Source organism: Equus przewalskii, chromosome 22 (genome assembly GCF_037783145.1).
Source record: "Equus przewalskii isolate Varuska chromosome 22, EquPr2, whole genome shotgun sequence".
Lineage (NCBI taxonomy): Eukaryota > Metazoa > Chordata > Mammalia > Perissodactyla > Equidae > Equus > Equus przewalskii.
In genome coordinates this window covers 23,340,948-23,355,155 of record NC_091852.1, presented here as the reverse complement: position 1 = coordinate 23,355,155, position 14,208 = coordinate 23,340,948, and the positions used below count along the sequence as shown (strand labels likewise).

At 36.7% G+C, this 14,208-nt stretch overlaps 1 protein-coding gene across 16 annotated transcripts in view; it reads left to right on the top strand.

Annotated features, from left to right (window-relative positions):
* Positions 1-14,208, top strand: part of RFX3 (regulatory factor X3) — a 263,930-nt gene that overhangs the window by 148,607 nt on the left and 101,115 nt on the right. For all 16 annotated transcript variants that reach the window (XM_070590686.1, XM_008543896.2, XM_008543874.2 and 13 more), the window contains one exon: positions 226-323. In XM_070590686.1, coding sequence (XP_070446787.1) covers positions 226-323 — 98 coding nt within the window. The remainder of the gene's footprint in view (positions 1-225; positions 324-14,208) is intronic.

Genomic DNA, 14,208 nt, shown 5'->3' with positions numbered 1-14,208 from the left:
CATATATACCTGTGGGAATGTTATAGAGTTCATTCAGCATAAATACTACAGTTGATTTGGACCCAACGTGCACTTATCTTGAAATTAGCATGAATCTAATAGTTTTCATCATAAGACATTCTCGTGTTTATCAACACCCTGGAGAAATATTTGAGGTAAATCTAACGCTGTTTGTTCATTCTATCGTATGTGTCTCTCACCAAGATCCTAATATTTGTTTTTCAGGTACAGCAGGTACAGACTGTGCAGCAGGTACAACATGTCTATCCAGCTCAGGTGCAGTATGTGGAAGGAAGTGATACTGTCTATACCAACGGAGCAATGTAAGTTTAGGAGTGGGAGTCTTTCTAATTCTCCCACCCACAAAAAAATAGTGTACTTTCTGACAAATCCTCCTATTCTCAAATTGTTTCCTTGTCACAATAATTTTTTGCTAGAACAGAGTTATTAAAATTAAGCTGATGTTTAGAGCTTTGTCTGTATTTTTAAGGATCTTTGCTCATTCTTCTCTCACTTAACCCCAGTGGAATACTTTAAACTATTAACATTGCTTTGCTCTGACCTTTAATCGTTTTCAGTAGGTTGAGAAAAATATATATCCCTTGTTAGTGGTTTCTGTATTTTAATAATACCTAATAAAACCTATACTTTTTGTTTGTATAAATAAGGTGAATTTGTGTGTATATATTTGTCTGAAAACTAATATAAAACTAGTACATTAGGAGTTTTGATGGGTTTTTCTTTGCATTTATTAAAGAGGTGCTTACTCTACATAAAAGTACCTGATACTTAATAAATCTTATTTTCCTATCTGATCTTTTTCCCCCTGCATCTCATCTCCTTTGCATCGACAATAATATAAATTTGTAAATTTATTTCATCTGGGTTTTTCAGCCACTTTAGATTAAGATTCAAGATGTTATGATAAGTAAAAGGACTGAGAACTATTACAAGTCACCAGGACTGTTCTCATTTACCACTTGGGTTTTTGTTTGCAGCCTGTTGGATCTCTGGGTTTACCTGAAATGAATTCAAATTCTCTCAGTGACTCTTTTGCCCATCTCCCTTCAATGTTGGTGTGCCCCAGGTTGATAACCTCTGCTTTCTTTATTCTTAGTGCACCTTTTGTTTCCTTGGGTGATTTCATAGATTCCTATGACATCAACCTGTAAGCTCCACAAGGACAGGGACTTCTGTTTCTTTCTCTACTGCAATAAATCCAACACCAGAAGAGTGCACGGTACATAGAAAGAGCCCAGTTTTTGCTACCTATTATTGTAACTAGATAACTTTAGAATCCTGGCTTAAACATAGATTAGTTTTATAATCATGGTCAAGGTACTTAACCCTGAGCTTTTTTTTATTCTTTCCTGGGAACTAGGAGAATAATAACCTCACCCTTATTAGGTTGTTGTGAGGATTTGAGGAAGTATATTTAAAGCGACTAGCACAGGGCCTGGTGTACAATGGAAGATGCGAAAGTGAAAGCTCTTCATTGACCCTGACTCTTCTCTCTTTTCTCATTGCTTTTGGACATTGAATCTCTCTACTTCACACTGCCTTAAAACCTCTATTACCTGTAAAATAAAACTCAACTCTCCACCTTGGTATTCTCCCCATTCCTACCTCTCTAGCTTCATCTTCCACCTGTTGTAGGAACGAACAACTTTGTGCATGTGTCCCCGAATGTTCCCTTTCATGCCTCTCTATTTTTGGACATGTGGTTTGTTTTCTCTGCTGGAATATCATTATTCTCTGCCTTCTCTCTCTTCTTCCCAGCCCCCTACACCCAGTCTAGTGTGATCTTTATATACTGACACTTCACCCCCTTCTTTGTGATGTGGACCCTGACTCTGCTCTGTAGTTAACTTATTGCTCCTCTGTGGGGTAAGGACAGAGTAAGGACAGCGCTCTCCCCTGACTTTGACTTTCAGCATGCTGCTGTGTTTTAGATTTATTGTCCTAGGAAGAACTCTTCCTGAATGGGAACCGTTGTCGTTTTGTTGTTTTATTTACATCTATTTAAGTGATTGGCACATAATAAAAGGTCAATAAATATCCGTTACTCTAGTGAATCTATAACTCTTTACATATTTTAGACATACTCTGAGCATTTTTTACCTGTTTGTCACGTAAGGCCTCCTGGAGCCTGCTTTTGAATTCTCTACCACAAACCCAAATTACTGTTGGCATTTATACCAAATAAAAAGAGATGCCTGCCACTTGGACCTTTATGCTATCAGGGAAAATAAATGAGTTCTGGACACTGCTAGAGGTTACTCAATTGTATTGTCATTTTATACTTGTCCGTGGTATATTTGTCACAAGAACCTCAGAGTAAAGTCATTGTATACTCTCCTTTGTTCAAGCATGTACCATGTCCTACCTAACTTTGTTCTCCTAGTTCAAAGGCATCCTGGGTAAAGGCGTGCTATACCCCCGCTAGAGGACTGAGTTATCACTCTGCTGTCTATTTCCATAGCATTTCATCTTGCATTTATTACAGCATTTATCAGCTAAGAATCCAAGAAAATCTGACAAATAGAGGTTTAAACAAATTAGGGCTTTTATTTTTGTTAGGTAATAAGAAGTCCAGAGGTAGCATATTATGCAAATCACTAGCACCGAGGTAGCATATTATGCAAATCACTAGCACTATGTGGTGCAAATATAGAATAAGCCTTATTGGAGAAAATCTTACAAGCTGGCGTATAGCTGAGGGAGCATAGCTAGACTGGAGGCACCATGGAAATTGTGTGTATATATACACACACACACACGCACGCACACACATATATGTGGAGATATATGCACAGAAAGTTCAAATATATTGAAATATATGTGGAAATTCCTGATTCGTTTAGGAGACACTTCACTTGTCTCTTGCACAGTTCAAAGGTGAATATTTCCAGGGATTTTTTTAATGCTTTTTTTTGGAAAGAGGAAAACATGCATTAGAAATGTAATTATCTAATTTCTACAACACTGGACTGCTAGGAGTAAGTTTTTAAAGATTGTTGCTCTACATAAATAAACTGTTCGAAATTCAAGTACAAAAACACCTGAAATAAGATACGTTGTCTTTTGGGCCGTGATAAAGTGCACTGTAGCAGTGCCATTTGCCACGGACCCAACTGCAGCCCTTCTGTGTGTGCATCTCCTTCTGAGTTCTTTTGCTGTTGTTACACACACAGGCCTTTCTGTCTGCTCCTTAAAAAAGCCAGGCTTCCAAAGCATTGTTGAACACTGAGGATTCTACTGTTAACGTGGATGTTTGATGAGTTGTATTTTAAATATCAAAGATTATTAAATAAAGATAATGTTTGCTTTTTAAAAAAAAAAAAAAAAAAGCCTATTCTTCCACCTTTCCTCTTCTTGCTGTCTGCAATATATACATATATACATACATACATGCATGCATGCAGAGGCTTTCCCAGAAACTCCCAGCTCCCTTTTGCTTTCATCTCCTCAGCTATAACTGTGTCACATAGTAGTGATGAGCTGTAGGGGAATCTGGGAATGCAAGTTTGTAGCTTTCGTGCCTGTTTAGTAGAAGGCATCAAGGGAAAAGGACAGTTGGAATGGGTGTTGAAAGAGTTAACTATACAGTATCTATCACAATCAGTTATCATTGGTCCCAGGTATGGTGGAGAGATGTGAAAGAAAAACAACCTGCTTCTCTTTTTCCATCTATAAAATGAAGATAGTTGGCTTATCAAAAATGCTTTGTATAGCATCTGAGAAATAGTAAACACTCAATAAACATTAGTTGTTGCTGTAAAATTATGTGCTATTAGTTCTTTATTTTACATTTTTCTTCCCTATTTATGATTCTAAATTATGCGTATTGCCTTGTGCATTTTTAAACTCCCCCATCGCTCACCTTAGGGTCCTCCACATAATAAATATATGTGTGATCAGTGAATTAATTCGTTCACAAAACCTTAGAAAAACAACATCTCTAAAGTTCACTCTCTAAAATTATAGGCCCATTTAAGTACAGGAATGATTCAAAGTAAATGTGTAGTGCCAACATATATTTTCTATGGCCTACTAGCCCCAGTTGGTTAGATCATGACTAATGAGGTCTAGGTCATGAGTTCATTTTCTACAAAGTCCAATTAGCTTTGATCTGGTCTCTGTGGGCCCAGATTGTATCCTCAACTCCAGCCAATCATCTCACAGATATGCACCCTTGGTCAAGAGAAAGAAGATGCATTTTTAAAAATCTTTCACTACTATCAAGTGTAATTTTTGGCTAAAGATTCTATAGCATCATTTTCATATTTACTGAAGAAACACTGTGTTGCCATGAATGATACTCAAAATTTTAGTAGCTAGAGGACTATGAATATGTTTCTCAAATATAACCAAAAAAATTTTTTTAGCATAAGCCATTCCAATCTTTCTGTAGTTTTGTAGTGCTGACATTTGACAATATACAATTTTTATCTCTAATGTTCAGTTTAGGGTCTTTATATTCTCTCTTTTTATTTGCTACACGTCCATGTGTGGTAGGAAAGAGTATTCCATATTCTTCTATTCCTTTATATTGAACTAATAGCCAGCTAGTGTTTGATCCCAGACTTGGATCACAGTCAGATTCCCACTTCTGTGTGGTAATAAATGCTTTTTGTTAATGATACTCCCAGAAGATAGTGATGCTGATCTTTATCATGAACTTTCAAGCACCTAATACATGGCCATACAACCTGAATCCCCTGTCACAGCATCCCCGTGCTTTGTAGACATAATGCATGGATTCTCACTCAAGAGGTGATGATAGCCCTCACAGAGATGTGTCGTCACTTATGAAAAAGTGTAATCATTATAATTTGATGATACTAAGTGTTTACCTGATTCTCGCTGTGGATATGAACAATTACTGCCAGCATAACAGGCTTTACAGTGTGAGTTAGTGAGTGAGCATATATTTCAATTGAACAATTCAGACTGCTTTACGGTGCTGGATGTTGGAGTAGAATAGCCTTTTACTCAAGAGAGAAGATAACTTAATTCACTTTTGCTCCTGTTTATTTCATCATTGCATCTATAGTCACCCAGGCTATACCATCTGTACATTTCCTTGCTATAGTTTTCCCAAAAAGATGTTTTCAAAGGCTGGATCATATTCTTATCCATTTCTGCAGATTCTTACAATTTATCATCTCTAATTATTTAGAATACTGTAATTAAACCCACTGGGAAACATTGCATACCATGTAGAGAGAGTCCAATTCACTTGAAATTTCTTGAGGTAGCTAAGAAATCAGGTTTTTTAGTAAAATGATTTTGTTCTTTCCCTCACTACTTTTTTAACTCATACTTCCCCCACTCACTCCTCCATCATGTTAGCCAAAGTGGAAATAAAGACTTCATACTATATCATGGCCAAATTAAGAAGTCTTTAAAAAATTTTTATTTTAAAGTATTTTCTTATATCAGCCACTCTTTGAAACTTATCCACTGTTTAGAGATGATGAATGTTTTAGAATGCCCAAGTGTTCTTTGTATGGTTACCTGTTGTGATAAGACTTGACCGGTAGAAAGCCTTCTCATAATCTTCCTGTTTAGATTATAGATTGCTTATCAACCCTGATACAGAATTTATCAAACTGTGTTTCACAAAATGTTAGTTCTGTAAAAGAGTTCTGTGGTTACACAAGCAGGGAGACACTGCATGAAGACTCTTCTTTTGAGGACTTTAAATTTCTATTATTAGTCCTTTAAAGACTCTGAGTGGTCCTATAGGAAAGAAACACAGTGTTTTAAAACCTGAATCACAGAACTCTTTTATCTGAATAATGTCTAATAACATCACATAGTATACTTTGGGAAGTGGTACATTATTAATATATTGACATTGAATAGATTTTTTCAAAATCCATGAGCATTTGTACAGGACTCATATTTTTTAAATAGTCATTTCTTGAAAGTCTTATACTTAGTGCATTTTCTGAAGCCATCCAATTGTTTTTTTTCAAACACTTTAAAAATGATTAATAAGCAACCTTAAAAGCCATTCTCTTCCTTTTTTGTGTTTTAGTGAAATAGTGAGTTTTAGGATTTGCAGGTAACATTATGCTTTCTTGTCATCATTCAGATGTTCTCAACTTAGAAGAAATGATTGTATGGAATTTCTGTAACTGAGATGGAAAGGATGCTTCATTTATGCTCCTACTGTTATACACACTGTTATAGGAGCTGGTTTGTCAATCCACTTGTCATTTGGATTTCAGGAATTATATGGCTAATTACTTAGGAAGCTCTTAGAGAGAGAACTGCCCTTTTGTGGAAAAAAGCACTGAGATCTCACTACAATTAGAGAAGAGCCCATTTCGTTAATCACGTAACAATTCCCATCTCTCCAAAAATGGAAGACTTTCAAATATGGCTTCTCAGAATGTCATGGTTTAGAAGGTTATGGAGATCATTTATTCCAATCCTTCCATTTTACAGATGAGTAAACTGAGGCCCAGAGTAAACTGAGGCAATAATTTGCCTGGCTAGTTAGTGTCTAGAGTTAATATTTTCTGACCCTTGATGTACAGTCCTTTCCAGTGATTTGCAGATGATGATATTTTGATCTTGAGTTATTTTGGGCATTGGGGGAAAGCGTCGACCAGTTACAAAAAAATTTTTTTAGTAAGTGTATACGTTGTATTATTGTATATCTTACTGTAGATAGATAATTAAACATGAGTGTTTTTTTTTTTTTGATGGCTGATGATTCTTTAAGTATTTAAGACTTGCCCCCAAGAGAATCCTCCAAGGCCCCAGACTGCTTTCAGGTCAGTAGTGTGCCTGACTTTGTGTATGGGACACCCCACCGGTTTGCCTGGATTTAGTAGCCTGTTTGGCCTCAACAACATACATACCTGCTTTAGCTACTTTTGTCCATTTTGGAAAGTCCCCTGGACAGTATATCCATCTCTAAGACGTGCCTAGTTTCTCTGTTCCTCTTCATAGTAAAACTTCTTAGGATTGACCATATGTTCTTCAGCCTCTTCCAAGCTGGCTTTCCCATCCACATTAAAATGAAATTGCTCGTATGAGAGTCATTGGTGATCTCCAATTGTTAAATCTAATAGACATTCTTGTAGATTAAATTTTCTTAATCTCTAACAGGTAACCAGCCAGCTACTCTATCCTTGAATCACTATCTTCTTTTTGGCTTTTCTGACTATATTCTTCTGTTTCTTCCTATCTTATTGGATCCTCCTCAATCTTATTATTGGCCAAATAATTTTTCCATGGCCTAAGCTTTGTGTACATTTCCCTTCTGTTCTCTAATAGAGACCACATTTCTTGCACGACACTTATTACTATCATTCTTGTAACTGTCTATTTTTAACTTATCTAACATGTCTTTCCTCCACTAGAATGTAAGTTTCCTGTGGACGGGTACCTTGTTTGCTTCCTCCCCATTCTCTCTCTAGTACCTAACTGTCATTTATGATAGATTGCTCAATCATGTTTGTTGAATGAATTCAATAGAGAAAAACATTTGATGATGGGTGAGACAGGAACATGCTACTTGGTAGTTTTAAATACACAGGGAAAAATGAATAGAATGGACTGAGGTGCTGCTAACATACTATTAACACCGTTTTTTTTTTTTTTTTTTCCAGTACAAAGCTTTTTTGGGCTTACGCCTGTGTATATGGGTGCTCAGTTTTGTTTTTTGTTTTTTGGGTTATTTTAGTATACAATACAGTATTATTAACTATAGTGACTGTACTGTACATTAAATCTCCAGAACTTATTCATCTTACAACTGAAAGTTTGTACCCTTTGACCAACATCTCTCCATTTCTCTGGCTCCCCAGCCCCTGGCAACCACCATTCTACTCTCTGTTCCTATGAGTTTGATTTTTCATATACCACATTTAAGTGAGATCATATAATACTTCTCTTTCTCCATCTGACTTGTTTCACTTAGTATAATGCCCTTAGGTTCATCCATCTTGTTGCAAATGGCTGAATGATAGTCCATTGTGTATATACATACACACACACATATATATACATACATGCCACATTTTCTTTTTCCATGCATCTGTTGATGGACACTTAGGTTGTTTCCACGTCTTGGCTATTATGAATAATGCTGCAATGAACATGGGAGTGCAGATAACCCTTTGAGATACTGACTTTATTTCCTTCAGATATAGACCCAGAAGTAGGATTGCTGGATTATATGGTAGTTCTAAAACAGACACATAGACCAATGGAACAGAATAGAGAATCCAGAAATAAACTCATGCATGTATGGTCAACTAATCTTTGACAAGGGCACCAAGAATACACAATGGGGAAAGGATAGTCTCTTCAATAACTGATGTCAGAAAAACTGGATATCCACATGCAAAAGAATGAAATTGGACCCCTATCTTATACCACTGACCAAAAAATTAACTTGAAATAGATTAAAGACTTAAATGTAAGACCTGAAACCATAAAACTCCTGGAAGAAAACAGCAGGTAAGCTCCTTGTGATATCAGTCATGGCGATGATGTTTTTGGATATGACGGCAAAAGCACACACAATAAAAGCAAAAATAAACAAGTAGGACTATATCAAACTAAAAAGCTTCTTCATGGCAAAGGAAACCATCAACAAAATGAAAAGGCAACCTACGGAGTAGGACAAAATATTTGCATACCATATATCTGATAAGGAGTTAATATCCAAAATATATAAGGAACTCACACAATTCAATTGCAGAAAGGCAGATAATTTGATTAAAAAATGGGCAAAAGACCTGAATAGACATTTTTCTGAAGAAGATATACAAATGGCCCATGGGTACATGAAAAGGTGCTCAATATCACTAATCATCAGGGGAATGCAAATTAAAACCACAATGAGATATCACCTCACACCTGTTAGGATGGCTATTACCAACAAGTTGTTGGTGAGGCTATGGAGGAAAAGGACCCCTTGTGCACTCTTGGTGCATTGTAAATTGGTACAGCCATTATGGAAAACAGTATGGAGGTTCCTCAAAAAAATAAAAATAGAACTACCATGTAATCCAGCTCAGTTTTTCTTCTTTGTAAATTAGATCAGTGACTCGGGATCAAAATCTTCTACGATCCATTTCTGCCAAAATTATTTAAGCTCATAAGTTCATGACTTCTGTTGTCAGGGCAAATGACCTGTATATGTACTTATTATGTGCACCTTTTTGGTGTGCTTCAAAAACTATTATAGCAAAGGAAATTTTGATAATGTGCTCATGGAGAGAATAGAACTCCTCTATAACGGTAGACTTTGACTTTTTTAAAAACTCAAATAGACTAAAACAACTAATAGTTGTGAAACAGCACTTTTTTTCCTTCATCCCTGTGAAAGTTGGGCTTCACATTTTTAGTATCTTCCAGTACAGTGGTTCTCAAAGTGTGTTCAGACCAGCAGCATTGACATCGCCTGAGAACTTGTTAGAAATGCCTTCTTTTGGTCCCCAGCCCAGTTCTACTGAATCAGGAACTTTGGAGAGGGGGGTGTCCAACAATCTGTGTTTTAACAAGCCCTCCAAGTAATTTTGATGCACACTAAAGCACGAAAACTACATTTCTTTTCTTTCTTTCTTTCTTTCTTTTTTAAGAATCTAGCCTTTCGTTTTTTTACAGGGGAATCTCACCCTAAGTTAACATCTGCTGCCAATCTTCCTCCTCTTTTTTTCTTTTTTCTACCCCAAAGCCCCAGCACACAGTTGTGTATAGTTGTAAGTTCTTCTGGCTCTTCCACACAAGCCACCACCACAGCATGGCCACTGACAGATGAGTGGTATGGTTCTGTGCCTGGGAAGCGAATCTGGGCCACTGAAGTGAAACGCACCAAACTTTAACCACTAGGCCATCAGGGCTGGCTGGAGAACTACATTTCTTTATTATAGGAATAGAAATTCAAAGTGTAAATGTCCAGATATCTTTATAGTAATGATAGATATAGGATGATATAAATTTAAAGTTATGATTCCAATACTCTATACATTGTCAACATATATAGTAATGAAAATAACTACATATGAGTGAGAAAGCTCAATTAGTTATTGCAAGAATTATTATTGACTTTTAATATTTGTTCTTGCATTTCTTCCCCAGTTGTTGTGGGAACAGCTCAATAAATGCTTTTATATTTTAGTAATTGTTATCACAGTTGAAATTAGCAGAAATAAGTATGTCTTCTGAATTTAAATCAAGGTAAGTATCTTATTACTGAGTACTATTTATTACTTTGTATTTAATCTGTCGTTTTTTATTCTTAGGTAATAGCAAGAGGTTAAAGGTAGGTTACTTGAGTTCCTTTCTGAATTACTGTTTTCCCTTTAGTGTCTTTAACAAAATGGATACATCACCTCTCTGCTGTATCTTCTGCCTTCAGTCTGACTTGGAGCATTCAAGAGAAGATCTATTTTGAAACTCAAATAAGTAGTGCATGCTGGCCAGCCAGAGATTATACACCACATGAATGCAATTTATTGAAGATCCGAATTATGTGGCTACTTCTATGCAGGGTTTTGATGACTCACATAAAAACTTCATAATGGGAAACTGTTTAAGACAGGGTTTCAAGCAACAGAAACCAACTCTGGCTTATTTAAGCAAAACAAAGAATTTATTGAAAGATATTTGTGTCTCAGAATTTCCAGTAAGTCTGGAGAATCAGGCTGAAAAACAGTCAGGTATAAGCAACATTAGGCAGCAGTCAGACCATAGACACAATCAGACCACAGAAGTAGTCCAGTAGGGACACCACGCCACTGCAGCCTTCCCAGATGCTGTCCACCAGTGCTGCCACTGGATTCTGGTCACGGCTGTAAAAAAGGGGTAACGATTGCTAACCTGTGTGATGTCACTTTATGAGGAGTAAGTGAGATGAGGTATCTCCTACCCCTAAAAACAGATCCCCCAGTTCCCAAATTCTCCTAATTCCCTCTTGTGCTCTCAGACTTTTTGAAAACGTTTAAAAAGTTGTTCATTCTGGCTGCCTTTCATTTCTTATTTCCTCAGTCTAGTCCAATCAGACACATACTGCTATCACTACCCAGAAACACCTTCTAACAGGATCACCTCCTGTCATTATATCTAACGAACGTGTTCCAGAAACATCTCACAGGACCCACCTGCAGTGTTGCACCCTGTTTGCCACGCCGTTTTCTCATGGTTTCCCATCACTCCTCTGGCCTCATGCCTCTGTTCAGCTTGTTTCTCTGGCTAGAACATTCCGCTACCTCCCCTACCCGTGCCTTTTTACTCCTATCCAAGCTTAAAACAAAATCCAGACTCTTACCATAGACCATAACAATGGCTTTCAAACTTTTTAAACTTCTATCCACAGTGAAAAGTTAGATATTCATTTTATACTCCCATAAATACACACATGCACATATGAGTATGCACACACACACACACCATATATGTATATGATAGAGACAAAAATTTCTCACAATAATTCTTATCCTTACGAGGTGTAATATGCTCTGATATTGTCTAATCTAGTCTAGTTTCCTTTTTTTTTTTGGTGAGGAAGATTCACCCTGAGTTAACATCTGTGCCAATCTTCCTCCATTTTGCATGTGGGATGCCTCCATAGCTTGGCTGAGGAGTGGAGTAGGTCTGTGCTTGGATTCCGAACCCATGAACCCAGGCTGCCAAAGTGGAGCACACAGAATTCTAAACATTCAGCCACAGGGCTCGCGCCTAGTTTCTTTTATTTTAATGGTGTTTGTTGCCCATTAAAATTGTGGATCGTGACCCACAGTTTTAAAACAATTATTTACACTATTTGCATGTTTAAGGTTTTTACCTATGTTTTTAACCCATTTGTTTCTAATATCCTGGTCATTCATCATATTCAGCCATTCTAGACTCCTAATTTCTTCCTAAATACCAGGATCTTTCCTGTGTTGTGGTTTTTGCACATGCTGTACTCTCTTCCTGAAATATTTTTCTTCCTGTTTCCCATGGGGCTGACTCGCTTTCATCTTTTAGTTTAAATCTAAGTATTTCTTCTTCAGGGGTAACATTCCTTGACTACCCTATCTAATATGCCCCCTTCCATTTATTATACTTTAGTATGCAATTTTTCTTTGATAGACTTAAGAAAACTTCTAATTATCTTATTTTGTGTCTTATTTAGACCTCCTACTCTTTGTGGAGCCTTTATGATAGTAGAGGTCATGTCTGTTTTATTCTTTTTGTTCTAGGTGCCACAACAGATGCTCAGTAAATATTTGTTAAAAGAATGTGTACAGAGTAGACTGAAAACAATAAAACATTATACCAATGTAAGATATTTTAATGATCAACATTACTATATTCTATCTTCATAATAAATTTTATAGCGTAAAATTTGCAAGGTATTTCCTTAATTGACCATTTTCATACCATTGCTTGGTTTCATAGATGACTAGCTTATTGATGGGAGGATATTCAAAACCCGGGTAAAATGCAGAACACATAATTTAGAGGTATTATATATCTGGACTTGTGGATAAGACACCTGAAGCTAAAGAAAATAGAAAATTGGTTATAGCTAAGGTAAATTGACATAATCATCCTAGTGAATAAGCAAGCAGGGAATATTTAGGGTCATGCTTAGCCAGGGTGTATGTTGAGGCATGGTGGGGTGCAAACAGCACTAATTTACTGAAGTCAATGCATCAGAGTCCTGAGATTTACATAGAACCTTATCATAGAGGCAGCTATGAAGAAGCTTCTGTCAGCAAGTATGCACATATCTATGTGTTTACATTTATTACAGGATACATATGCAGAACAATGGAAAGATTCCTCTTCTGTATAGAAATGATAGCACATTATTTTCATAACAGTCTGTGGCCATCAGTAAAGAACAAACAAAAGGAAAATAGCAGCATCTTTCAAATGTGCATGGAGTTGCTTGGGAATTTAGCCATTTCAGGAATGTGCAGTCCAGCAATAGTTAGCTGCTTTCAATCTGATATGCCAAATATTGACTAATTTTCTCAACCATAGGTTTTGGAAACTTCTGAGGAAAATAGTGTGCAAGCAATAACTCATATTGTATTCATTATACAATATGAAAGCCAAGCTGATCTGAGGTATCAGAATTAAAGTGTCATTATTTCTAGTAGCTAAGAAACAACTGTTTTTGCTGTTGGTACTTCTTTTTTAATGTAAATTCTTCAGTATTTATTCAGGAGCTTAGAGCATTTAGACATGGAAAAGACCTTTAGGACTTATCTGTGCATGACTCTGGCCTGGCTCTGGACAGGACTCCAGTTATCTTCTTACCTTTAAAGAACAATGACTAAGGATATTATGGTCTGCCTCTGTTACCCAATCTGATGTTTAAGTCTCCTCTATTTCCCATTGCAAGTGTACATTTGTCAGAGACAAATTCAGAAACAATTCACAATTCTTCATTTCCTAATAAAATTGTCTTTTTCCTCCTAGAAATTCCCGGTATTTACCCCAGTGTGTGTTTTTGCAGTAGACAAGCCTTCTCCTCAGTCCCATGGGTCATGATTGAGTAGTGAGGATAGTTTATGGATTAGGCATACTCTTTAGTGACTTTCACCCTCCTCCTGGTCTTTGCTCATGTTCTAGCTCATGAATCATTTCCAGCCAGAGGGAAGTATGGAATTCAAAGTAGGTTCCTTTTTGCTGCCATATTTTCCTACTGACTTGAGGGCTATAGATAACAGATTTTGTACATCTGTGATGTATTTGTTTGCAGTAGTATTGTTTACTGAGAACTAATTATATAAAGGAGGCATGCCCAAAAGATAGAGTGATGTAAATCCCTTAGAATGTTTCTCTTATGATAGAGTAGTAACTTCCCTGGTCAGAGAACTTCTAAAATCCAAATGTGTGGTGTTAAGTATCCTCCAAAATAGTCCCGCTTTTTCCATCTCTCTTTCTCTACCATTGTGAGTACGTCTGCAGATCCCATTCTGAGTAAGAGAGGAGAGTACTGTGGTGCCAGTAAACACTGAGCTAAAGCAATCCCAAATAGCAGGAGAAAGTTCATATGGCCCCTGTACCACCTGTTAGTGCTATTCCTCAGTAGTTGTTCACAAATACCATTGCTGTACATATAAAGTTAGGTTCTTTTTATGTGACAAAATGGTTGAGAGTATGGGCTAAGTGCAGACTTCAAATCCAGTTTTTACCAGCTGTGTGCTTTGGACAAAGCTGCTTAAACTATCCAAATTT